Raw genomic sequence first — 26,853 nt, forward strand, 5'->3', positions numbered from 1 at the left:
TGCTGAAATTCCAGATTAATGACAACAGTTTTAATTCAGTGTGAATGTTGTGTGTCCCTGGATTTCTTTACCCTTTTAGCATAGTTTGAAACATAAACTCTTCCAATTCACTTTCACAACACATTATAAAGTTTTCATTCAGTAAAAGAAAACATAACTTTTCAATATAAATATAGGTTAAAGGATAGAAGACTATAAGACATCATAGAATCATCAAGGTTGGAAGAGATCTTCAAGAACATCCTGTCCAATCATCAACACATCACCACCATACCCACCCCTAAATCATATCCCCAAGTGCCACATCCAGACAGCTCTTGAACACTTCCAGAGACAGTGACTCCACCACCTCCCTGGGAAAATTATTCCAGAGCCTAATCACATTTTCAGTTAAAATTTTTTTTCTGGTATCTAATCTGAGCCTCCCCTGGCACAACTGAGGCCCATTTCCTCTTGTCCTTGCACTTGAGACATGGCAGAAGAAGCTGATCTCCACCTGGCTACTCCTTCCTTCCAGGCAGTTGTAGAGAGTGAAAAGGTCTGCCCTGAGCCTCCTTTTCTCCAGGTTAAACACCCCCAGCTCCCTCAGCTGCTTCTCACAGGGCTTGAGCTCCAGACCCTTCCCCAGCTCTGTTTCCCTTCTCTGGACACGCTCCAGCCCCTCAATGTCCTTTCTGAATTGAGGGGCCCAGAATAGGACACAGGGTTAAAGATACAGCCTCACCAGTGCCAAATGTCAGCTGTGCTGTTCCAAACCTAGCACCTGTATATTCTGCAGTAAATCATTCCAGTGTTCAGAGTGAAATGTTAATAAGCATACACAGAAAAAGGCCAAGTTTTACCTGCAGCTGCCTTGTTTTGAATCAAGAATTATATGCCTCCAGATTTCTATCAGTCATCTAATATATTCAGTATGAAATTTTGCCCTAGATATTTAAAAATAATGGTGCCTACTTCTACTCTGAGGGGAGTATCACCTCCTGAAACATCTAAAAAGAATCACTAGGGAAATTGTTCAACTGAAATAATCACCTACACTAATAGTGGCAGATGTACTTCATAGGGCAGGAATGGAGACGGTAAAATGAGTCATAAAAGTTTTTAAAATTGAATGTGAAAGTGGGGATTTAAGTACCTTCTTGTTGAGACCTTTGTAATTTAAGAATACTTAGTGAATTTACAAAGAACTGGTTAGAAAGTTCAGGACCTTTGAAGAAAAGCTTATAGTAGTTAGCACTTCTGTAAATGGGAAAAAAATTTAACAGCCATAAAATTATTCAGTATAGTCACCTGGCCTAAATTGAAATAAATTGAGCTATTTTCTAATTATGCTTTTTTATTTCTGTAAATATATTAATTCCACTCTCACTTTCCTAGGCCTTTGATCACATTCTTTCTGCTATAGAAGACATTTCTGGACAAATAGGACATCATTATCTGAGAGACAAGTAAGTAGTAACCAATTTAGAATTTTGAAATACTGCAAGGGAGTATTATCGGTACATTATAACTTATTAAGTCTGTGAGCTTAGGGAAAGCAAGGATGCTAAATGTAGTTAAAGAAGTCACATACTGAAAATACTGAAATACAGCAAATATCAAAACAGTGTATTTTTGTCCCCTTAGAAATATAATCTTTTCCTTCTCTTCCACAGTTCAAGTTATGCCTTTGCAGTTGCCTCAGTTCACATACAGGACTTGTTCTCTCAAGATTAGAGAACTGACTATTTGCACAAGTTTTCACCTGGAATGTTAATGTTGTTTTTGTTTTGTAATACTACATTTCATTAACACTATTTATGTGTGGAGGCACTAAAAAACCTCAGCTATAACTCTGCTAGCCATTTCTCCTATCTCCACAAGGATGTGCTCAACAACTCTGAAAGTTATGGCAGAGGGTGCTCTGAAATTGTTCTGACAGTTTCAGCCTGTTAGTCTGAAACCAATAATGAACCATCCCCTCTGTCTATAGTTGATTCATCTTGAGAGAAGCAGAATTACTCAGCTCCTTAATTTCCTTTAAAGTACATGTGCAGTGTCACCTTTGTGATGGACACACTTCCATACCTAGATGAATAAATCTAGACATCCTTAAGAGTGTTATTTCAAGTTGGGTTATTCTCTCCCTGCAGTTAGGTCATTTCATAGGTGCAAACAGTCACAGTTTTGACCTGCTGACCTCTTGTTGACTCAACATGCCAATTCCAATCCAAAAGCCATGTGGTTGTGTTAGTTTTCTGCAGAGCACACCCCTAATTCTTTCTGAGAAGATGAGTCTGTTAGCTTAGGTTTAGCATTATCATGCAAAACAATACAATTCCTAGGCTGAAGTTAGCTTGTACTGGAACTCAAACAGAATTGCTTACCTGCATCCAGCTATAGAGACAATCTCCTTCCTTTCCTTTTGCTCCTCATTCATTTATGCAGTGAAGAATTTTCCTGAGGCACTCCAGATCTTCTTTCTTTTGGTCTAAGTTTGTAGTTTATTTTTTGGGAATAAATTTCAGTAGGCTATATATAATATAGACAAATACATCTCCAGATTTGATATATTGCCTCCAAGATGGAGCTATATTTTTAAAGTGGCAAATTAGCATGGGACTTCTTGCACGTCAGAAAGTAATCCCCTCTGGTAAGAACAGAAGGAATAGTTTGATGTAGCTTCATGGTTGAGTATGTGGTTTAATGACTAATGTATTTTGAATGAGACCATCTTCTTTTGGATGATCCTGCCTTTTGGACTCTATGTATATGAAAATGCTGCTTCCATAAAGAAATGGCAACCCTTAGCATCCTCACTGATGGGCTCAGGTGCGGTAGCCTGAATTAGAGCCTACTGGTCAGATGTTCTGGCCAGAGAAGAGGAATAGCCATCAATTATGTGCATTTAACACAAGGTTCAAGCAATCTGAATCAAAAGCTGTAAACTCAAAATAGCCATTGGGTGAGACGGATAGAGTCACTCTGAGAATAGTCTCCAAAGATGCCTCATGCCCTTCAGATGAAGCCTTTTATCTTTTAGACCCTAAACATGAGAGATACACTACTATCAGACAATCTTGGAAGTGTAAATAATTTAAAATACACATGGCTACTGTCCCCAGAGCAGAGTACATCAGTGCCATGAATAAGGACCTGGTAGAGCTTCTGGAAGGGCACTGTTATTCTGAGTTGATTTTCTACTCTGGCTGTCCTACAATACACCCGGGGAAAAGCAGATTACTTTCCCAACAAGGGAAGAAAATTAAATATAATCAGAAGTGGAAAAATAAGGTAGCATGATCTCCCAAAGTATAAAATGTGTCACTGGCTCTGAAATGGGATACTGTAATCATAACACTCTTGTAGCAGTGTTGGGTGGGTGAACTGAATAAATGCTTTGTGACAGCTGCATAAGTCTAGAGCAGGCTTTTCCTTGACTTTCTTTACATGCTAATTGAAAAGCTTCAAGACACAAATCCCTCACATTCCACTCTTCACCCTTTCTTGAAGTGTTAAAAATATAATTTATGCTAAATTAAAAATGCTTTGAAACTAAAAATGCTTGTTGCCATTAACACAGTTTGTTTAAATTATCAGGTGGTCCAATTTTGATAGGAAATTCCTCAGAAAAATACTGATGAGAAGGTCTGCTCAAAAATCAAGAGACCAAATCCTTAATGTTTTCCATGAGCTCAACCTGAAGGATGCAATTAGCTATGTGGCTGAGGTACTTATGAACACTTGTTGACATATTATAGCATCATTTGGAATTTCATTTTTTAAAATTTATACTATAACCTAAAGTTGATATATTGCAGGAGATGCCTAAAGTAAAACTATTTCCATGTCAGCTCTGCTTTTTGCTTTTTTTAATTTTTTTTTTTAATTTTTTTTTTTAATTATTAAATTTTTTATTTTATTTATGTGTTTTGAGTGTCAGTATTGCTGGTTTGAGTAGCTGTAGCTCTCAATATTGTGCCTGATTGCCAAATGCTAGTATATTGTACTTCAGTGTACATTTCTGTTGTATTTTACTGAATGTCTTTGTTTTTATATTCATTACATGACAAAAAACCCTGTAATTCTGGAGGGATGTTGTCTTTCTAAATGTGTCAACAGGGTCTGGTTCCCACAGGATAGTGGTTCTATGTGATGACAAATCTGAAAATCTGATTTGAGGAAGGTCACTTTCAAATGATGTGCATATATGGCCAAAGTATGGATCTGCTAATCTCAATCTGCCAGATTACTGTAACATGCACAATAAAAAAATAGAGTGTTACTTTAATTCAATGGAATCATAACCACTCCCTTCCAATTCAATAATTAGGGTTAAATACGCTACAAGTATCAATTGCAATCAAAGAATCGTGAAGTTAGGGAAACTTTAGACTTGCAACAGGATAAATTTTTATATGAGATTTAAAGAAAGTTTCTGACCTTCTCTAGGAGTACTGCAACAGTGTTGCCCAACTGTGTAAAAATCCCTAATTTTCCTCAATATGAAAATACAAACAGCCATGAATGCACAGTATCGATACAGTGTAGTTTCAAATGGAATATTTTTAAAAGTGGTCTTTGAAATAATATTCCATGTCCATAATCTCTAATTGAATTAATTTATTTTCCCACTTTGGTGATATATCAGTCAATTTCTTTAATTTAAATAAAAATCGAGCTACAGCCAGGCAGTCTTCTTCCTAAGAAACATATAATTTTGGAGACTGAATTCAGAAAACAAGATGAAATTCAGAAATTATGTTAGCATGGGAAATGGACAATAGTTCACAAGACAAGCAAATTCTTAAATTCTTCCTTTTCAGATTTTGTAAATTATCCATTTGGTTTTTAGACCATCTGAGCTCAAGAACTAATTTTCTTTATTGTGACACTTTCTGGGTCACACCTCAGAGGAAGAAAGTTGGATAATGACTTTGAAATGGATGACCATGAAACTCGTGTTCAGATTCATTGCTGAATTTGTTCAGTAGATTCATTGCAGTGTTTGTTCTCTTTAACAGATGTAAAGGGTTTTATAGATCACTGACACATGTAGATTTAGGATCAGAATTTTTACCCAATAACGTCTTTGATCCCATATGGTAAAGAGAGATGATTAAAAGTTAGTTTAATAATTTTTTCGGAGACAAAACACAAGGGAACTGCTTTTAGTTATCTTTGTCCAAATGCTATTTGTGTATATTGTTTCTTGCAGACAAATTATATTGGGCAAATGTCTACTGAGCTGATAATAATAGAAAAAGAAATAGAAAGTTCTCCAAGTTCTACAGAAGTTTTGAAACACATTTTCTTCCAGCAGAAAATAATTATGAGTTGTGAATCCTAAAGTAATTTCTCAGTTTAATGATACACTGCTTTAATAACATTTTCTTTACTTTTCAATTTTCAAATTTTCATATTTGAACTAATATCTATGCATTACAAGCTGATATTGAAATTAAAGCCATTTCTTCCAGGACAAGTAAGGACTTGCCTCCCCCAGCTACTCTCTTCTTACTTGCAAGAAATGGAGGAGTTTAAAAATTATTTTATATCTTTTTCTTTGTTCAACTCTGCTGCTGTGCTGCATCTATATAAAAAATAAGAGTTGAGAGAGTTCAGTCTCAATCTAAGTAAAGTCCTTACAGTTGAGAGGGGAGAACCTAAGACAAGAAAAATGAAAATAATCCACAGCAACTGAAGGGAAGTGACTTAAAATACTCTTGGTCCATAACTTGTTCTGCTAAAATTCTTTCACTGATAATATTGTCTGATGTATTCAACTTGATTTGAAAAGAAAGTCAGATTCACTTAAGAAAATGGATGGGACGATGTTCTCCCAGAATTCAATTTTATAAAGCTCAAGATTTCTGCCTGCAGAGGCAAGAGTGTATTTCTTAATAGCATTGGTAACTCACATACTGTGATATGTTTGTGGGCTACCACAGCAAAAAAACATTTATTTGTTTTGCTCCATGAGTATGAAAATGTAAACGGAACACAGTGCAGCTGAAGAAACATAGATAAAATCTCTGTTCTGCAAGGGAGATGATTTTTCTTTATTCTCACTGTTTAAAATCTAGAGACCTGCTGTGACTTAAAACTGTAGATGTTTCCAGCCAGTGTAACCACAATGTCACTCAACAGATACCTTTTAGCTAAGCAAGAGATTGCTTAAGGTGTAGGGAAAAGCATGAAGACATAAAACTGAGCTTTTCCAGCAGTTCACTTCTAAGACACTAGTTTTAAGACTGGAAAAAAATCTCATCTCTTCAATACCTCGTCTTGTCATGCCATAACCTATTAGTACTGTAGATTTCTATCACCACTTAATATTTGCTGCTTCCAGTCTGGTAGAGAACAGAAAACATAGTGTTGTGTCTTTGAAAATGCTACTGATAGTGTGGTGATATGTTGATACATGAACATCTGTATGTATATCCCTATGCTCTGGGTTTGCAACATTGTGAAAAATAACACTGCGAATCTACTGAGGCACAGGAAATCATTCCTCTCCAAAATCAATTTCTGAGAGTGGAATAGAATTTCTCATTGCTTTGTTTGTTGGAACAATGTCATAAAACCAGAAAATGGTTTTTATTTGTTACCTAGATAGAACTCCTCCCATGCTTCTTGTGCCATTTGCATAAATACAGTCTCACAAATTATCTGTATTCTGATGCACATCTTGTCCTAGGTTTTCTACAGCTGTAATATGTCTTGTTTTTTTTTCTGTGACCAGGGAGAACGTAGAGGTTCGCTGGCATTTATACGTTCTCCAAGTACAGACAACATGGTAAATGTGGATTTCAGCACTCCACTCCCAAGCACTGTGGAAAGCTCTGTCTCTTATTTATTGTAAGTAATGTGGACTGACAGGGTGGTATATGAGAGGAAATTGAAACATTGTAAAAAAAATTGAAAAATGCAAGTTACAGGTGCTTCAGTCACTACTTTTTTGAACTTTAATTAATATGGGTATATAAGGATTTATAATGTTGTATTTTACACACGGGTTTTTTCGGTAAAAGCTGGTAAAATGAAGTAGACATTAATTTTAGAGTTGCTTCACTTGCCTTTGGTTCACCAACTGTTATATACAGGGCTAGATTAGGATATTTCTGTGTTTGCTCCAGAAAAAGTAAGGAGATAGGCAAGGAAAAAAAATGTCCCTTCCCAAACTTTTTGATGAATCTGTCACTGAACAGACCATGTGTCATGAAATTAATGAATGCTACATCCCCCTGAAAGACAAAAACCGATGATTTTTTCACATTTCCCATCAGGCATTTACTCACCCATTGTCATTTAGCCAGTTCATACTCTTCTTTTTTTTAAAAAATTTCATCTTGTTTTTTATTCCTCATTTTCCTATTCTTCCTCTTCAACAATCACTGATTTTAAAAACTATGGTTTGTGTTTTTCTTCAGGAGAGAAAAAGCTGGACCTGTCTGCCTTGACATGCAAGCTTTAGAGCAGAGGAGGAAAAGTATCCGGGACACAGAAGATACCCTCGCTCACCACACCCTACAGCAATACCTGTATAAACCCAGGCAGGAGGTGAGAGCAAGGGCTAGAATTGGACTGTCTTCCAATCTAAAACTAAGAGGAAATAGGAACCAAAACTTGCAAGTGAAACCCAAAAGGAGAGAACCCACTGCAAAATCCGCATCCTTGAAGAAGACTGGCTCTTTGTGTGATTTCTCATTTAAGAATATGGCTTTTTAAAAGAAACAGTGCCTTTGAAATCACTGGGGCCAATGGAATACAGAACTGTGTCCAGAAAAGGTTCTGATGAGGATTAAATAAAGTGTATCAGCTAAGTGATTCAGACACTTATAGGGAGACAATATACTCTTACACACTTAAAATTCCTAGACTTGTTTCATGAAGAAAAAAGTAAAATGGGAATTTCATTAATGCCTTCAGACTAGTCTTTAGTTCTTTCTTATGGAGTTGTTTACATTTTTGTGACAGATTGAATGCATTGATTCAGGGCTTTCATCTGTATTTCTAAATAAATGAATATTGTCTTCCCTTCCTGGCCACAGCACAAACACCTGTACAGTCGACATGAGATCATGCACAGTGAAGATGACAAACAAGACAAGGAGATTTTCCATAGGACAATGAGGAAGCGCTTAGAATCTTTCAAGAGTACCAAACTAGGAATAAACCATTCCAAGAAGCTCAATAAAATCCACAAACGAGACCGGGGCCAAAAAAGGGTAAAAATACTTTCGGAAGGACCCAGATGTAGGCAGGCACCTAATTAGTGGGAAGGGTAGGGAGGATTCTGAAGGGTCCTATGTCCTGCATTTCTCTCTGTCCTACAGAATTTCATGAATTTAGAGGACCTAATTAGTAAGAGATTAATCTAGGAGGTTTAAACTCAAGGGGCTTCTTCTCACATTCTGCGCTTCTCTATGCTTTGGGACTCTTCTTCTGGGTGAGAGATTTCTGATCACTTGGAAAACAATAGACCCTGAACCATGCTACTACACTGTGGGGAAATTTTGCAGGATACAGGTAGCAGAATAGCTCTATAGCATGGAGCATTCAATCAAGTTTGTGTGAAACTAAGAGGGAACACACACCTTTAAAAGATCCAAACTTTCTTTTCTTACTCTATCTGTACACACTTCAAATGTAGGTGGGAAATTAGTGGCATCAATATTGAGTCTGAAACAAAGATTATACTGGATTTCAGGGTCATTCTGCTGGACTCATCATTTCAAAGGGTGTCACTGCCATTGCTATCTGACAACAATAGCATTTTTGGTCACTTTTTGCTTTCTTTTCAGAGAAATAGCAGTGTCATACCAAATGGAAACATTCCTTCAGAAAATCCAGTACAAGATTTTACTTTGAAGGAAAAAGGTAAAAAGACCCTTAGACTGTTCTCATTAACTGCATTTTACCAGCTACATTGCCAGTAAAGCATCACTAAAAGATTTTGTGATATGCCACAGCAAATCTGACAGTAAAAAGGGACTTCTAGTGATAGTTCAGAACTTGGAGTACTGATCTGCTTCATGCTTAAATGCAGTGTTTAGAAGTTGTTTTTTTAGGAATCTGGATGACAAACAAATTCTTAATTGACCTTTTTGCTCACATTTTAAAAGTATCATATTTATATTCTGCAAACAAAACAATGTAGTGGCTACAATACAAACGAACTTTCAGCCTCTGTTTGGATAAGGTACACAGAGCTGCTAACTTTTTTTCATCACAGCAGGATATGTCTGCCTAAGACATCAGCCATATAGAATTCAGTAGCTGAGATGGCATTCTTATCTGAGTTAGAATCCAGTCTTAGAAGGGTCTGAATCAGATTTGAGGCTAAGCAAGCATGATATTACTCAAGGTGGGCATAGCTTTGGGAGAAACACACAGTCAGAGGTCAGTTCCAGCACTGCTTCACCTTTCATGAATGGATCTATCACATGGGTCAGGCTTGGAAGTGTAATTGGAAGCTGACCAGCCCTAGGACTATCCCTAGCAAAAGTTGGTTCTGAACATAAAGCCCCAAATTCTTTATTGTCTTAGCCATTTTTTTTTAATTGGTGTCAGTCTTGGCAAGATGTGATGGGTGCTAACACATTTGTTATACAATTGTAAAACAATACATGCCACTTCAAAACTGAAATGTGGTTAAAAGGCACTGAACTAACTTTGATTTGTGTTCTTCCCTCTGTTTATGCCTGTAACTCCTTGATCTTGAAAACAACTCAAGTAAAATTGAAATTAAAATAGAGGGATTTATCTTTTTTCAGTAGCTCCAAGCAAATATATTTTTTCTTATGCATTTTCTTTGCATCATTTACTGAGGCCTATTTTTGTTTGACTGAGAGTGACAGTACAGGCCAGCTCCCCAAGTGTAATATTCTAGAACAACTTTGCTTGGGAAGAGCTTTCCGAATTCTTATTAGTAGGTCATTCAATAATGTCTTACTAAAGAACTCTGCATATAGATTTCATCATCTACTTAAAAACCAAATAGTTTAATTGGAAGACAGTCTTAACAAGTGGTTTAGCAGCTACTGCAAAACTTATTCTACTGCAGTAAAAGCAGTAATGACCTCATTAGGTTTGAAACTAGTCATTATATTAATGCCAACCTGTGTCAAGTGATGAAAATCCTTGTTAAAGATGTATTTTTGAAAACCATGACATCATCAAACCAGCAGGAAATAACATTTTCGATCAGAACTGATACAAATGTCTAATGAAATTGCATTTTCTTTTTTTCTCCCCTAGATTTGGAGTTTTCTGAGTCAGAAGAAAATAATGATTATGAGACTTTGCATCTAGGCAAAGGAGTTGATTTCCTGGCTAATGTGACGAAGCAAAATTTCACAGATAATCCTGCTGGTAAAAATATTTTTTACCTACAAAGGTTTTTTTGCTCCTCAAATATAACAAAACATACTATAAATGTTGATGAGTTAGCTGTTGTTTTTTGTTTGTTTGATTGTGGGATGTGTTCAGTCTCAAAATACATTTGCTTAATATTAATGTTAACATAAAGATTTTTGGATATCTGGAGGTGTGGAGAGCATCACATTTGAAACTGACAGCAGTTGTGAACATGACTACCTAGACCAGTTTTAAAGTCACTAATTATTTCTAGCAGCAGTAAAGGTTACTTTAAAATTGTCTTACTTCACAAGACCAGTCCTCTGGAATTGTTTTTCACTTGCATTGGGACTTTGTTGTGATAAATTTTGTTCTTATTTCAGGCAAGATTTCTCCTTTTATATTCACAATCCCGTCAGATCCTTACAGGCTTATATCAGTCACTGGAAAGGGCAGATTTGCAGCATTTCTGGATCCATGCCCTTGATTTCCAGCCCTGAAAGACTCCAAAATATCAGATTGGAAGTTTATAACTACATATAACAGAAACCATATCATAAGACTTATGGTGTATTTCTCTTTAGCACTTCTGTGTTTACATTTTTTCAGCATGCCACTGCTTGCTTCATGTGTAATTGGTGTCTGCAGTGAAGAAAAACAGTTGTGCCCATACTCTTGTGGCAGACACCCTTAAATGCAGTTTATGCAGGACACTGTTTCATGACAAATTCTTTATACTCTGAGTATGTATAAAGACACCCAGAAATAAGTGGATGGCAAGATGCAAAATGTTTATGTAAAAGCTTGTCAAACTTGATAACTGTATGAACAGTTAGATACAGTAAGATACAGGCTCCTGTATCTTACTTTTGACTGTTTCATGGCCTGCTGTAGCTACCTCAGACTCATCTATCATATGGAGTGGTGAAGGTTTTTTTTTCACATTTTTCCCATATCTTATTTATTTTTTATGGATTTGATTTTAATTTTATGCAGCTATTTTATGCTGTGCTTTTTTTTTTTTTTCCTTGCTTACCGCTTGTGGACTGATTATTTTATTAATTTTATTTTTTATCTCATGATATCCCTAACATAATTGCAAATTTGATGTGACAACCAATTTTTGTAATCCAATATATGGCTAGCAATAACCAAGGTATATGTGTGTGTAATGGTCTGTGTACTGGCTTAGTCACACCCATGCCAGTGCATCAGCCCATTTTTTCCAAAAGGCTTTTATAAAGCATCTGGCTGCTTATCAAGAAATTATTTTAATTACTTTTATTTGTCACTCGTGAAATTTTTTTTTAGGAATTGATAACCCAGTATTTTCAGCTGATGATGACCAAAGCGTCTACATGAAGTTCTCACCATGGTTATCTAGTGAAGACACTGTGGTGCCATCTCAAAGGGCCCGAGTGCAGATCCCATACTCTCCAGACAACTTCAGACGGCTCACTCCCATCCGGCTCAGCAATAAATCAACAGATTCCTTCCTGCTAGCAGATGGCCCGGAGGAGCGACCCAGATCTTTTCTCCCAGAATCAACACATATGTAATACTTTAAAAGATATTACACCTTTACCTTTTAACCAGACTTCTTTCCATCCTGAGAAGTAAACTTATTTTTCTGTTTTTTCTTCTTTCAGAAAATCTCTTTCTTTCCTGATTTCTTTCTACAACTAAACATCTTTTATTTCTCTCCAACTTAATTAATAAAATGTCTTCCTATTTTCCTTCTGCAGAAGAGCTGTTCAACTATTTGGGGTCCAATGCCTTGCTACTTTTACAGCAGATAAGGGTCCTTCTGTTTGTTTTCACTTGAATATTTTAAATGTCAAGAAAATAGTATTCCAAATACCAGAATATTGGGTGTACATTTTCAAGAGGCTTCAGGTTTCCTCATTAGCCAGTCCTAGTTGATAAAATTGGTACCTGAATTCTCTAAAAGAAATAGAATTTTTTTAATTTGTTGCTAAGAAGCCTTGAGTTAGCTGTGAACATTTGTCCAGATTATTTATCCAGTGTCCAGGAAGCAAAAATGCCCCACTGCTACAATACAACTATTCAGTGACATTACTGATGTACCATCAAATTACATAACAAAGGGGTTTAAAATTAATCATGTTTACTAGAATGTGTCAGAGTCTCCTTGTGGTGATAATTGCACAACAGAATTGTGGAGAAGCAGAATTCCATTTAGACCTCTATCCTTAAACTGTGAATTTATCTTAATCCTTGCCTTATTTTTAAACTAGAAGAAGCCTTAGCTTCCCTGTTGCAGCAAATAACTTGTTGCTTCTAATGTGTTAGAGGCTTAAAACTGAATTGACTCTGGGTTTAAATTAATATCCCAGTTGCCCTTTAACTTCTGCTGTGTGGAAATTTCCCACACCATAAAATTTGCCTTCATTTTTATGATCAAGTCGGGCAGTGCTTCAAACAAGGTGAGTCAGGTCCACAGTTCAGATATTATAATTGAATAGAACACAGGGCACTGCAGGGATTGTGCAATGAAACGCAAAAGTCAGTGTCATTGTGAATACACTTTTGTAGAATCCATGGTCACAAATATATGTCTTAGTGTCCTCTCTACATCAACAAAAAAAGTAAGTTGAAAGTATTTAGCTGGTTGATGAAACTTTGTTCAGACAAATGCCTCAGGCTAAGAGACAATATTGTTAATTTTGACATAAGAAGAATTTCACAACCCCTTGAGAAGAAATAGAAAAGGAAGTTCCATTTTTCTTCTGTTCTGGCTTCTATCCCTTCAGAAGATGTGCTAGTTCAATTAATAATTAGAGGAAGCACATCACTTTCCTTACTGGAGTGGCCTGTAGGTCTGTGTTTGGTTTCAGTACTCAATTTCTTTATAATGCATCTTTGTTTATTTTTTAAATGATATTTTAAAACAAACACTGGATTAGTTAAAGGACTGTGAATTACAGTCCAATATTCTGATTTAAAGTGTGAACAATGAGCAGCATCCCAAAAGGAAAATTTCACCTTGACACTTATCCACATTGAAATTCTCTTCAGCTTTTTCCCCCACTGAGAAAACTGTCACAGAATATTGTCATATGACCTGCAGAATATTTTCTTGCTAGCCTTTGTTCCTTTGCTCTTTTCCTTTGTTTAATTGTTTTATTTATAATTCACCTAATTATTAGGAAGTGGTATGTTGTGCTGGGTGTAAGTTCATTTATGGATATCTTTGATATTTCAAAATCACTAGATTTTTGACTGCTGTATTTTTAGTAAGTGTTAGAAGTTAGATTTCCCAACCTAATAAACATGCACCTTGATTACAGTCTGAAACAGTCCTCTGAATGATCTCCTTAACAAACTTCTCTCAATGGGAGAATGATACTAAAATTTCAATTAAAGGGTTTTAAAAAGCTATGGAAACTGGAAGCTAAGAGTGGAAATGTTAAGTTTCTCTATATACCTAATGTATACAAAAAACTGATCATAAGTTCTGATCAGTAAGAAATTGTCTCCCTGGAGTCAATCCCTCTGCTACTTGATTGAAGGAGTACAATTTGTATCAAAAATTTCTGAAATATTTCCTTACTGAGCATTAGGACTGTTCCAAGATAAAGATTCACCTTAGTGACCAGATGATGGCTCCATCTCCTAACTATTTGAAACAAGCAGTTGTTCATCCTAAACAGTGAGCTAAGTTTTGCCTGACATTCAGCAAGGATAAAAAGTTTAATTAACTCACTTCAGGTTGTCCAAGATAGAATTTCATACAGGGTAGAGTTCTTCAGGGAAAAAAGAAATCTTAAACCACTCACTTTCATAATGCTTTCATAAAAATAGCCAAAAGCAAAGCCAATAGCCATTATACTAGCAGATAAAGTGTGTACAAATAGAAAACAAATGTTTCTATTTAATTGTGCTCCCAGGTGATATGGACCATGACGTTGAAATGACGGAATACTCCTCTTCAGATGATCAACTAAACCAAAATGGAAGTGTTTCAGTGAATCCCCTCCACTTCTTCCCCTCTTGTCTTCAAATGCCTTGGACACAAAACTATTCTTCATTGGAGAACAGAGGGAATATATCTCTTTCTGCTGTCTCTGAGTACATTGCTTCCTGTGACCCAAATGTACCTGATCTCTTCTGGGAATCAGGTACAGATATGAATAACAAAGAGACAGTAAACTCAGGTTATTGTTCTGAAGTTAGCTTCAAGTCAGAGAATTCACAAGATGAGAATACTCTGCTTATGTTCGAAGGGCTGGAAGACTCTTACATGAAGGAGCCTCAAGAGAAGAAAATGTTGCTTGATGTAGAAGCGAATTACAGGTCTGCTGCAGCCAGACGTGTACAAAGCCGACGTTCTTTCCACAGGCCAAAACCTCTGCATCACCCTAAGCTTCAGAAGCTGGCATCTCTTCCAGCATCTTGCCATGTCCCTCCACATTCCTTGGAACAGGAGGAAACACAGTTGTGAGCCAGGACTTAATTGAATGAAGAAGATGAACAAAGGGCTTTTATAAAAATAGAGAGCAACCTCTTGGTTCGTAGGATTTGCTCTAGGATGAATTCAGATGGAAAGGGAGGGGGGTCCTGTGATGTCAGAAACACTGGAGCTTTTCTGCTGCACTTACATTTTTAAGTTCTTATTCATAATGAAAGGGTGCATAGTGAGAGGGAACTATGACTCCTTGTTATTTTTTCATGTAGACTGTTACAAATAATCTATTATTTTTGGAGGGCTAAACCATTAATCTTTTCAAATGGTAAATCCTTGGTGTTTCTTTACACAGAGATGGTTTATTATGCCATTATGCCATAAATACATTTAAAGGAATAGGCTGCATTTGATGCTTCAGTAATGGAATTAAGTATTTATGCTATATGAAATTAAAGTAGGAGAAGCCAATGGTTAGCCTCTTCCCTGCTAAGTCTACTCTGATTGAAATGGATCAGTGCCTTTTGCAAGTGCAAGCTAAAAAAAAATATTTTCCTGCTGTTGAATATCTTGTGTCACTGAATAAGTGGAATATTGACTCTTGTGTAAAACTTTCCAGGGAGAGGAAAGTCCTGGCATCTTGAAATTTAATCAAGTACTCCAGGAGGGCCATTTCCTTCCTTCACCTTCACTCCCTCAACTTAATAGCACCGGAATGAAAGAACATCCAGAATTATCTCAGAATTTTAATTTGTGTGGTCACAAGCAATTAATTTCATACTCTTTATTAAGCTGCTCTATTTTAAAATAGCCTCACTCAGACAGAAGTGTAAATATTGTCATTTTTACTGCTGCTTTGGAAGATACCTTCCAAACACTGTTAGATTATCCTGTTAATTTATGCATCATTTTCAATAGGTGATCAGGATAGTGGTCTCTCAGATGGTGTTCTGCATTTTGCCATATGGTTTTAGTGCCACAAAGACTCAGGATGTTGATGGTTCAAAATATTGTACAGAGGCAGTTTGGCTTCTGTGCTTGTATATACCTACTTGTATCAGGAATGTCCTTTTTGTTTTTCTGTGGTTTTCTGTCAAATGATAATTATGACTGCACTAGACACTTAATGCATATGAATTAGATCTACATCACTTTGAAGACAGCTGGAGACACCAGTGAAAGCCAGATGAAGAACAGTGAAAGTTCAGGTAAGAACTAAATAAAAGTGAAAACACCGAGGCCTCTAATAGATGTATAATACTACATGCCTGTGTATGTAATCCTCTGGCCATTTAGCCTTGGATGATTCCAGTCCTGAAATTTTGGCTTGAAACCTTCAGTGGTATAAACTGAAAAGGTTCTATGACATTAATAGAGGGAGAGTGCTTTGCCACTTCTGTAATCCTAATGTGTTCCTATTTGATACCAGTGTAAACCACTTGTAAATGAGCTGTCACCTTCAGGGAGGTATCCAAATTGTTTAAGACTGGATTCAGGACAGTAGCTTTATGTGGTAAATTTAACTTTATCTGTAGGAATTAATGATTGTTTCACTCTACCTACCCAGGTTTTGAGTGGGTTTGAGATGACATCTGTGTCAGATATCAAAATATCCAAGAGGAGTGGAGCAATGTCTGAAAACTCATGCCCACATATTTTTTCTATCTTTGTCCTGGATGCTAAAATTGTATGTTAGGCTGGTGCAAATTGCAGAGATGTGATGGAAAATACCATATACAAACCTACACATTTACAAAACCTACACCACTAGAGACTAGATTCAGAGAAGTGGCTCTTCTGGTTATCAACCCACAAGCAGCTACCTGTTTGGCTTTCATATTGGGCAATGATTCAAATCAGTGTCTGCCACTGGAAAGCTTCATCACCCAGAGCTAGTCTTGTTAAAATTCAATAATGTAAATACAATTTTTGTGAAACATGTGAACATACTATTTTGATGAAGTTGAGCATATTAATGCTGTTCTAGATATTGTAACTGGAACAAGTATTTTAGTAATTGGCATAGATATGTAACAGGACCATGACTGACCCCAAATGTTAGTACAGGTAAAGTGATATGTGCCAAAATCTACCCTTATGTCTCACAGCATAATGATGAAGTACCAACACCAAAATTGGCAAGATGGTCATCAGGTGTTGGCTTTGAAATAAAACTTTCATTTCTTATTGGTGTCGTACAAAGTTCATTGCTGTGCTGCAGTCAGAAAGAGAACCACACTGTGAACTGCTTTCTGCAAGCTTGTCAGACCATTACCAATCTGTTTTTGTACAGGCTACCTCAAGGAAACATTTGTGAATTGTCATCAGCAGATGGGAGTTTTCACCACATAGATGTTGCACAAGCAAGAGTGTGCAATTTTGAAAATCACAGGATATGTTTTTAGTGTTCTTGTAAGCTTTTAGGCTAAAGAAAAGAGGATCCATAGACATCACCATATTTACAAACACAACAGTCTCTGTGAAAAGTCAGCAGGACCCAGTATGTTTTTGACAGGGCTGTAGTATTCTAAAACAGAGAGGAACATCACACCATTTCAAAGAACAGGAATGGAAAGACACTATATACAAAGGGCTTACCTCTGTGTTTCAAAGGCCTTAGGCATTTTCTGTGTTGCATCACTGCAGCTAAACAAATGAAAGATAAAATGGGCCATTCTGATAGCAAAGAGACCTCTTCATGGAATATCTTGCATAATTCCTGAAGCTCTTATGCCCCGGAAGAGGTTTTCTAGTAGAACTGATTATACAGCAAGTTCTTCTTTGTCGTAATTTCTCAGTTTGAAATGTGATGAAAAAACTCTCATGTCCCTAGTTTCCACATTTGAAAATGCACTCATGGCTATAAAATAGTGTATTATAGTTTCTTTTTTTATTGAGTGCAATTAATAAATAGACACTCCCAGTGTCTACCAGGGTAAATACAAAAAAAAGCAGGTTATAACAGCTGATCATTTGTTGCACTATTTTGCATATTCTTTCATTGTACATTCCCATTTCCTGTGGCATGTGTACCTGTGGGTGAAAGTGTTGGGTTACTTCTTCAGCACGCTTTAATCAGTCAAGCACCAGTAATTTCTATCACAGCAATACAAATTCAGAGCTGCTGAGGGTATGGCTGTAAGTATCAGCCTTTTTTTGCCCTTGTTTATTAGATTGGAATCATCAGTTGAAAACCCATTCACCTCTGGTGAAGCCAGTTCAGTTCTTACTTCCCTTAAAACTCTGTCTCTAAATTTTTTTTTTTGTGACATGCTCTGTCAGATAAAGGAAAGCTGGGCATTCCACAGCTGTTATTTATTTAATAAGTAACTATGACCTACCTTGTTGCAAAAAGATGAAATTAAAAAATATTTTATGTTCCTTCTACATATTTTGCTCCATGAATAAAGTTGTTTTGAACAATGTTTATTATGCTGCACTATGATCTAGTAATGTTAAAAAAACCCAGAAGTGCTGCCTGCATTGAGATGAATTCTGTCTCTCTGAGCTGTGAACCTAGTTATTGAAATATATGAAATTATGTTTTACAAATACATAGTCTAGTCAGAGATTTATGTAACAAAGGTTGCAAAATGAACATGTGCCTTAAATTGTCACTCTTTGGAGTGCTGCTGTTTGGAGATACTTGTGTGTACTTTCCAAAAGGTGTCAATTTACTTCATATATTTTTAAACAAGTCAAGTTGTTCTGCTAATGTCTTTATAGAAATGTTTTAATAGTGTATCATAATGAGAAGTTTGGCAATAAATTGTATCACTTTGGTGGAATCACACTGCTTTGGCAAGTGATTTAGAGAATCATTTATTTATTACACTTAGAAAAGACTTTGCATTCAAGACTTCTGAGAAATATGCTTCTGCTCCCAAATCAAAGTTTGAAAAGACAATAGAGTGCTTTTGATAATTCACGTTGTCTATAAAATGCAAACCATTAAAAGCAGCAACCAAACTGGTAGATTTCCTGAGGCTCATTCTGACATCAATGACAGAATTCCAGTTGACTTTATAAGCCAGTATTTCCATCCATAGAGCACAAAGGCACATATTTTGTCAAGTTATATATATAGATGTAATCATAACAATTATTTATAGTTTAAATTTTACATAAATGACATCTCATAATGCACCTGTATTGGGGCAATTCAACATCATAGAAGTCTTAGAAAAAGATTTCATCAGTTTCAGCAAAGCTTCAGTAAAGCTAAGTGATAAACACAAAACCCTACTGGCTTTAGGAGGTATTTATAGTTTATTTTAAAGAATGATCCTCCAAGAATTATCATTAAGGGAAGAGGTTTTTCAGAGCCATTACTGAACATTGCAGACTGAAATGAAGAAAGTCTGAAACAGAAGGATCACTTCAGTGCTGCTAAGGTGTGAGTAGCTAAAAATGGCAAAAAAACATATGTGGGCTAAGTATGTGCATGTGAATGCTCACAATAGAAGCAATAAAAACTGAAATGGGTAAAACTGACCTCCAAGAAAGGTAATGTAGAGAGGTGCAAAACACACCTGCCTAATAACCAATGCTTAATTCCTACCCACACATACATCTTTTCAAAGGATAACTCTATAATGCATAATTTTAGCTGACATCTTAACATTTCCTTCAGTGTAAAAGTAGTTGAAATGCTAAATAATAGCAGTAGTCACAAATAATCCTAGATCTACAAGCCAAGATGTGAGAAAAAAAATTCACAGAAGTTTTAACGAAGACATAAAACTCATTTACCCTGTGACTGCAGTAAGGTACCAAGAAACAACATGATGATTGCACAACCTGTGATCATCCTATACTCACTGTCTCAGAACATTATGGTATAGAGAGAGTTTCATCCAGGAAACAGAAATGGATTCTGATAAGTGGACAGGATAGACTGCAGTGACCAATCACAGGGCATGACCAGATGAGCAGTCTGACCAGCAGCCTGTTCACATGCAACCAGTTCCCTTAATACCATTTACCTTTCTATCCCCTTACTGTTGCTCACCCTCAAAACACCTTAATCTCCCCCTTTCCCTGTCTTTGCTTCCTATTCAAAGCATCTTATACATTCTCTTGTAGAATCCCAGGATGTATCCCACAGGCAGTAACCCTCCTTGGTCTGTGGGGTGATACAGAGAGCCCACCCACTGAACACTGCCTATATTTCTTAAGATAATGGAGCTATTCAGACATTCAGAATCATAGAATCATCTAGGTTAGAAAGAGCCCTAAGATCAATGAGTTCCACTGTTAATCTAACACTTCCAAGTCCACCACTAAACCATGTCCCTAATCACACATCCAGGTCTTTTAAATGTCTCCATGGATGATGACTCAAACATTTTGCTGGGCAGTCCTTTTCAGTGCTTGTCAACCCTTCTCCAGTGAAGAAATTTTTCCACTCAATATAAACCTCCAATCTGCAGCCTCTTGTTTCTTGAGGCAACTTGTTTCCTCTTGTCCTATCACTGAGGAATGAGGCCACAATGCTGACTTAAAAATTGTTTGAGACACAGATATGCTGGAGAGCATCAAATGTAGGATGATTGTAAAGTCTCATGCCATAACACAGGTAGGTCTGCTTTAGAAATATATTTCACAGGACAAAGGGAGCACCCAAAAGTGTCAATGGAAGGTTTGTGTTAAATTCATCATTGGAGTGACTGCTGAACCACATGGGACAGGTAAGCTTTCTGGAGCATTGCAAAATAGGCCTTTTTTGGCTGCATTAGGGTATGCATCATCTAACAAGAGACATAAGAGTGCTGAAGCAACAGCTGAAGTGAAAGAGCTTTTATTATACAAGAGTAGGCAAAATATTGAGAATATTGATATATTGATATATGATTACCATATGGATAAAAAAATGAACCTAATTTGGACATAAGATCAATTTTTTAAATGTTGCAAGTCTTTTTACTGTTCTTAATCCAATTTTCACATTGCATAATTTCTTCTTGTTTTGGAACAAATATACCTTTCTAAGAAACTCTAGCTCTTATACATTAGGGGGCAACCTTGTGATGTGTCTGTTTTATTTCTCTAATAGGCTTGCACTGTAAAAAATTTAGACTTTTTTTTAAAATGGAAATTTTGAAATTACCAGAAACTGGTTTTGCTCATGATTTTGCTTAACGTTAGAATGATGCTTGATTCTAACATGAAATAGAAAGGAGTACAGAGATAGTTTAACCATGCAAATGTTGCCCTTCTAGACAGCTAATTTGATACAGTAGAAAGGGAAGAGGTGGCTGTCTGCCCCTCCTTCACCCTCCCCCATACCTTGAAACATGTAGCTAATATCTTCAAGAATTTCCAAATAATTTGGTGATTCCCAACTGAATTTGTCCTGGATCTGGATACACTCTGGACAGACCTAGAAGAATAGAAAATCTATTATGAAGGAAGGTAACGGTACTTTTGGTATACATTTGGTAAATATGTGAACAGACAGACAGTTAGTTTGCTGGGAGCAACTGAGTGTGACCAAAAGACACTTTTTTGCTAGATTTCACCAGGGTTCCAAATAACTATAGCTGCTGGCAACACTACCAGTTTGCAGGAATGGAATAATGAGTTTGAATAGCCAGTGACCAGCAGACCACATGTTGTGACAGTTTGTATTAACCTTTGAACAGCGGAGTCAGAAAAGGAAAAAAGAAAAAAAGACTGGGACTGAACACCCAGAATTACATTGTGCAAAATTGTCAACTTAAATACCTGTCATGAGAGAATACAAGCTCTTGTCTACATTTCTGCCATACCTAATGAGGAAATAGTGGCACATTTCAAGGATTCACCTGATCCACCTGAGCTCTGAGTCCACTTCATGTTACATTCATGTTCAAACATCCTTGAATAGCTAAATAAGAAAATACCTACACCTAGATCATGTAAAGAAATGAATACTTAGGCTTTTCTGCAAATAATGAACCTAGTTCCACATGTTAGCATTTTCTTTTGCTTTATTGGACTTTTTATTTAGGCTCACTTTTAATGATACTAAATAGTATTGAGCAATTGGGAGGGCTAGACAGCGAGATCCCTCGACATGGGAACATTGCACAAGCACAGAGTACAGCATGTGACAGATGTTAGCAAACCATGGACAGATAGCTTCAGAGAAACACTTTTAGAGTAGTTTTACGAGTTTATGTTTCAGTTTGCCTTGCAATTAGAATTTTACTACAGGAGACTGTATGAAAAAACTATTAGAATAGATTACAAGATTAGATTAGATTAGATTAGATTACAGAATCACTAGGTTGGAAGGGACCTTCAAGATCATCAAGTCCAATCCATGCTCTAACACCTCAAATAAACCATGGCACGGAGTGCCACATCCTATCTTCTTTTAAACATGTCCAGGGATGGTGACTCCCCTACTTCTCCAGTGAGACAATTCCAGTACTTTATCACTTTTTCAGGCCCCAGCACAGACCCCTGATGGACACCACTGGTGACTGGTCACCAGCTGGATGCAGCACTGTTCACCATCACTCTCTGGGCCCGGCCATCCAGCCAGTTCTTAACCCAGTGAAGGGTGCTCCTGTCCAAACCGTGTGACTAGATTAGATGACGTTATCTTAGATTAGAATTGTTACTGGACCTGCTGCTCACCGATACAGATGAGCTCCTTAAAAGAGGCGAAGCTTTACAGGCAGCCGGGGCTGTATCCTGGGACCCGTCGCTGGGCCAGAGAGGCGGGATTCTGTCCTGGGAGGGTTGGGCTGGGCTCCAGGAGCGGGGCCAGGGGCAGGGCAGGGCATGGCAGGGCTGTCCCGGAGTCTGCGCCCCTCCGGGCTGCTCCGGCTGTGCGCGGTGTGAGGGCATTCCCCGGTGTGAGGGCATTCCTCGGTGTGAGGGCATTCCCCGGTGTGAGGGTATCCTCGGTGTGAGGGCATTCCCCGGTGTGAGAGCATTCCCCGGTGTGAGGGTGTCCCCGTACTGAGGGCATTCCCCGGTGTGAGGGTATCCCCGGTGTGAGGGTATCCCCGGTGTGAGGGTATCCCCGTACTGAGGGCATTCCCGGTGTGAGGGCATTCCCGCTGTGAGGGTATCCCCGTACTGAGGGCATTCCCGGTGTGAGGGCATTCCCCGGGGTGAGGGTATCCCCGGGGTGAGGGCATCCCCGTACTGAGGGTATTGCCCGGTGTGAGGGTATCCCCGGTGTGAGGGTATCCCCGGTGTGAGGGCATTCCCGGTGTGAGGGCATTCCCCGGGGTGAGGGTATCCCCGGTGTGAGGGTATCCCCGGTGTGAGGGTATCCCCGGTGTGAGGGCATTCCCGGTGTGAGGGTATCCCCGGTGTGAGGGTATTCCCGGTGTGAGGGTATCCCCGGTGTGAGGGCATTCCCTCGGTGTGAGGGTATCCCCGGTGTGAGGGTATCCCCGGTGTGAGGGCATTCCCCGGTGTGAGGGTATCCCCGGTGTGAGGGTATGCCCCGGTGTGAGGGCATCCCCGGTGTGAGGGTATCCCCGGTGTGAGGGTATTCCCCGGTGTGAGGGCATCCCCGGTGTGAGGGTATCCCCGGTGTGAGGGTATCCCCGTACTGAGGGCATCCCCGTACTGAGGGTATTGCCCGGTGTGAGGGTATCCCCGGTGTGAGGGTATCCCCGGTGTGAGGGTATCCCCGGTGTGAGGGCATTCCCGGTGTGAGGGTATCCCCGGTGTGAGGGTATCCCCGGTGTGAGGGTATTGCCCGGTGTGAGGGTATCCCCGGTGTGAGGGCATTCCCTCGGTGTGAGGGTATTCCCCGGTGTGAGGGTATTCCCCGGTGTGAGGGTATCCCCGTACTGAGGGCATTCCCCGGTGTGAGGGTATCCCCGGTGTGAGGGTATCCCCGTACTGAGGGCATTCCCGGTGTGAGGGTATCCCCGGTGTGAGGGTATCCCCGGTGTGAGGGCATTCCCCGGTGTGAGGGCATTCCTCGGTGTGAGGGTATCCCCGGTGTGAGGGTATTCCTCGGTGTGAGGGTATCCCCGGTGTGAGGGTATCCCCGTACTGAGAGCATTCCCGGTGTGAGGGCATTTCCCCAGGCCGGGCTCCGGCCGCTCCCGCCGTGCTCCCCGCAGCTCTCCGGCCTCTCCCGGCCCGGCCCGGCCCGGCCCGCTCCTCCGGCTGCTCCTCCCCGGTTTCCGCCAGACAGGAGCTGGAAGGGTTTCGATTAATAAATTTTATGAAACAGTTTCAGACCTGCAAAGCTCCGATAGAAGAAGGGACGGCAGAGCTCAAATCGCCCCTGCGTTCCGGCTTAGCGGTTTCCGTCGGCAGTGTTATCCAGGCGCTTCCCGGAGATCACCGCCTGTATAAACCACGCTCCCTGCACGTCTGTGTTCACACCGAATTGCTAGGCTTTCTCGAGGGCTTCTTTCACTGGCCTGAACATGACCTTACTGACAGCTACAGTTTCACATGAAATATTTATATACTGTGGTATGATGGCCTTTGGTTTCGGGGAAAAAAAATAAGGGCACACCTTTCTCCCACGCTGCAATGCTTGATGGAGAAATGGACTCCAATTATATAATGTTGTATTATAATAATTCAAGTACAGCCCCATGCTATGATTATGATACCACTTCCATGTAAAAACAATGTGATTTCCAATCTTTATGCTGCCACTGCTATAGAAAACAGAGTTCTCTTCATACTGTAAGCCCCCGATGCTGTTTCCTGTCATCCTATAACTTCTTATTTAGAAAAAGAGCCCTACACCTGCCTTGCTTAATAGTTACAGAGAGTGATTAAGATCTTCCCTGAGCCTCCTTTTGTCCAGGCTGAACAACCCCAGCTCCCTCACCCCCTCATCAGACTTGATCTCAAGACCTTTAAACAATTTCATTGCTCTTCTTTGGACACCCTTCCTCAAGTTTAACATACAGATTCGAGGTTATTAGTTCTTTTGTTTAAATTATGAAAAATAAAGCAATCAGAGCATGCCATATCTCGATTTTTCTATATTTTATAATCTGGCTATTTTCATTTTAATCTCTCCTCCCCTTTGGCAGATTACCTGTTCTTTACATCTCATGCCCATGGGTTTCAGTTGAATCACCTCTTTTGAAGCTGCAGACCACACACCTTCAACTAGCATAAATAGATAATATATTTTTAAGCAGCAGACCAGAGTGTTAATAATTAACTAAGCTGTCAGTAAAACGCTACAGCTCCTTTTGACACACAAGACTTTTCTGCACTGCAAGAATTCCTGCTCTGCTTGAAGCTTTTGCATGCCATGGCTCATTCTAAACTTTCCTGTCTTGCTGAAACTTGATGATAATGAAGTGTATTGATCACAGTTCTTCATTCTGCATTCTGAAGTGATGCGGTAATGAGATAATCACTTTCCTCCCATCTTTTACACCCCTTTCTCATTTGGATTTTTCAGTTTTTATAACCTCTTTCCAGGTAATAAGGGATCCTTTGTATGTGATTGCTTTCATTCAAATAAATCTTGTATTTTGAGTGTCTTCTAGTTACTTGGAAAGTAACTATATAATATTCCTTTAAAACCAATCTGAAAGGTTGAAATGTTAAGTTACAACTGAGCTTTAATATTTACTATATATAGATTAACTCAAAGGACTATCCAAAACATGCCAGAATTTGTAGATTTTTGTATTGCAAAACTAGTATGTCCAGTGACTGACAAAAAAATGAGTACAATCTGAAAAACCTGAAATATTTTGTGCCTTGAAGTAGTGTTAAGTGGTAAGTAGTGAGTGGCAAAGCATGAAAGACCAAACAGAGGTATCTATATTGTGAAAAATCAGATTAATGGAATAAGATACCAGGCTAGGACCTTTAAGAGTAAAATTATATATTGCTCGTTCATTCACACACTTGATGTGGAGAGGGAGTATCTTAATTTTAGTATAATATAACATAATTCCATGTGCTGGTTTGCAATAGGCTTTTTAAAAACTCCCAGACATTTACTTCTTAGATGATAATGTACCTTTGGCTCCTGAATGGTAACCTTGAATCATGGTTTTGCCAACAGGTTTGACTCCGTTGCTGAATTCTTTAAAAAATACTAAAGGATGAATCGTCTAAAAGAAAATTTTAATTTCCTTCTCTAAAAAGTTAAACCTCATGGACTAATTTGATGTATATTTTCAGAATGAATCTGTATTGTGATGCAAATCTGTTTCTGTTCTGTACCACTGACACTCAAAGAGGATGTTATGTGTCTGGTAGTTTTTATGTCATGACAGAGTAAAAATTTTGGTGAAGGGTGAAGTTTAGCTGTCCCTGACCAAATGAAAATGTGATATGTGTAGATATAACATGCCACATAGTTTAAAGAGTTTAAAAGTTCAGTTACCTCTGTCAAATGCGCCAGGGAAGGAAACCAGTCTAATGTGCAAATAGTTGGTTGAGACTGTAGAGGAATTTTAGAATAACAAAATTTTCAGTGGTGGATTACAGATGTAATGTGGATTTATTTTATTTCTATGTTCTAACATCAAGCTTCTGGCTAAAAAAAAAGTAAAATATATTTGATTAACTTTGGTGCCTTCACTTAAAAGAAAAAATCTAACTGATATATAGCCAATCGCAACAGATTGTAGATTCAGATTTGCTCAGATTGTAGACTGGATAACTGGTTTATAGGGGTGGACAAATTTCTCCGCTGAAAGTTTGTCATATTTTGATACACCTTGAGCCTTGATATTAGTCATCATTATAAAGTGGACAAAATCACAGGCTTATTGATAGTGAAAACTGTTATCTCACATTTTCTGATTGGTATCTTGCTCTTGGATCATGGAAAGATTTTTGTATTGTCCTCATCTGAGGCTGTGTTTAATACACATGGGTATCAAAGGGCTCAGGAGCAAATTCTTGTATGTCTGCACCCACCTGGTGCATGTGCTGATGCATTTCAAGTGTGTTTGCATTTTGAGGCCAAACTGATTCTTTTATCCTACCTGCCCCCTCAACTTTTCACTGCCCTTTCTCTTTCACACTCCACTTTCTCTAGCCCTTTGCCTTTAGCCTACCTCTACCTTTAGCCTACCCCCTACTATCCATCCCCCAAAGGATTTTTTAGCTCCTGGCCAAGCAGTGGAACA

The 26,853-nt window shown here is 38.4% G+C and overlaps 1 protein-coding gene across 2 annotated transcripts in view; it reads left to right on the forward strand.

The window, feature by feature from the left end:
* The window catches only part of SLC9A3 (solute carrier family 9 member A3), a 55,914-nt gene extending 37,354 nt beyond the window's left edge, over nt 1–18,560 (forward strand). The window contains exons 9-17 of one of the 2 annotated variants that reach the window (XM_056484783.1): nt 1,378–1,448; nt 3,580–3,709; nt 6,725–6,840; nt 7,413–7,542; nt 8,034–8,210; nt 8,787–8,862; nt 10,243–10,356; nt 11,653–11,896; nt 14,253–18,560. In XM_056484783.1, the coding sequence (XP_056340758.1) occupies nt 1,378–1,448; nt 3,580–3,709; nt 6,725–6,840; nt 7,413–7,542; nt 8,034–8,210; nt 8,787–8,862; nt 10,243–10,356; nt 11,653–11,896; nt 14,253–14,256 (1,062 nt within the window). In that variant the 3' untranslated portion in view covers nt 14,257–18,560. Of the gene's footprint in view, nt 1–1,377; nt 1,449–3,579; nt 3,710–6,724; nt 6,841–7,412; nt 7,543–8,033; nt 8,211–8,786; nt 8,863–10,242; nt 10,357–11,652; nt 11,901–14,252 lie in introns of those variants that run through there. The other variant, XM_056484784.1, reaches the window with a different exon arrangement.
* The last annotated feature ends 8,293 nt before the right edge of the window (nt 18,561–26,853 follow it).

The sequence above is a fragment of the Oenanthe melanoleuca genome, chromosome 2 (genome assembly GCF_029582105.1).
Source record: "Oenanthe melanoleuca isolate GR-GAL-2019-014 chromosome 2, OMel1.0, whole genome shotgun sequence".
NCBI classification, from domain to species: domain Eukaryota; kingdom Metazoa; phylum Chordata; class Aves; order Passeriformes; family Muscicapidae; genus Oenanthe; species Oenanthe melanoleuca.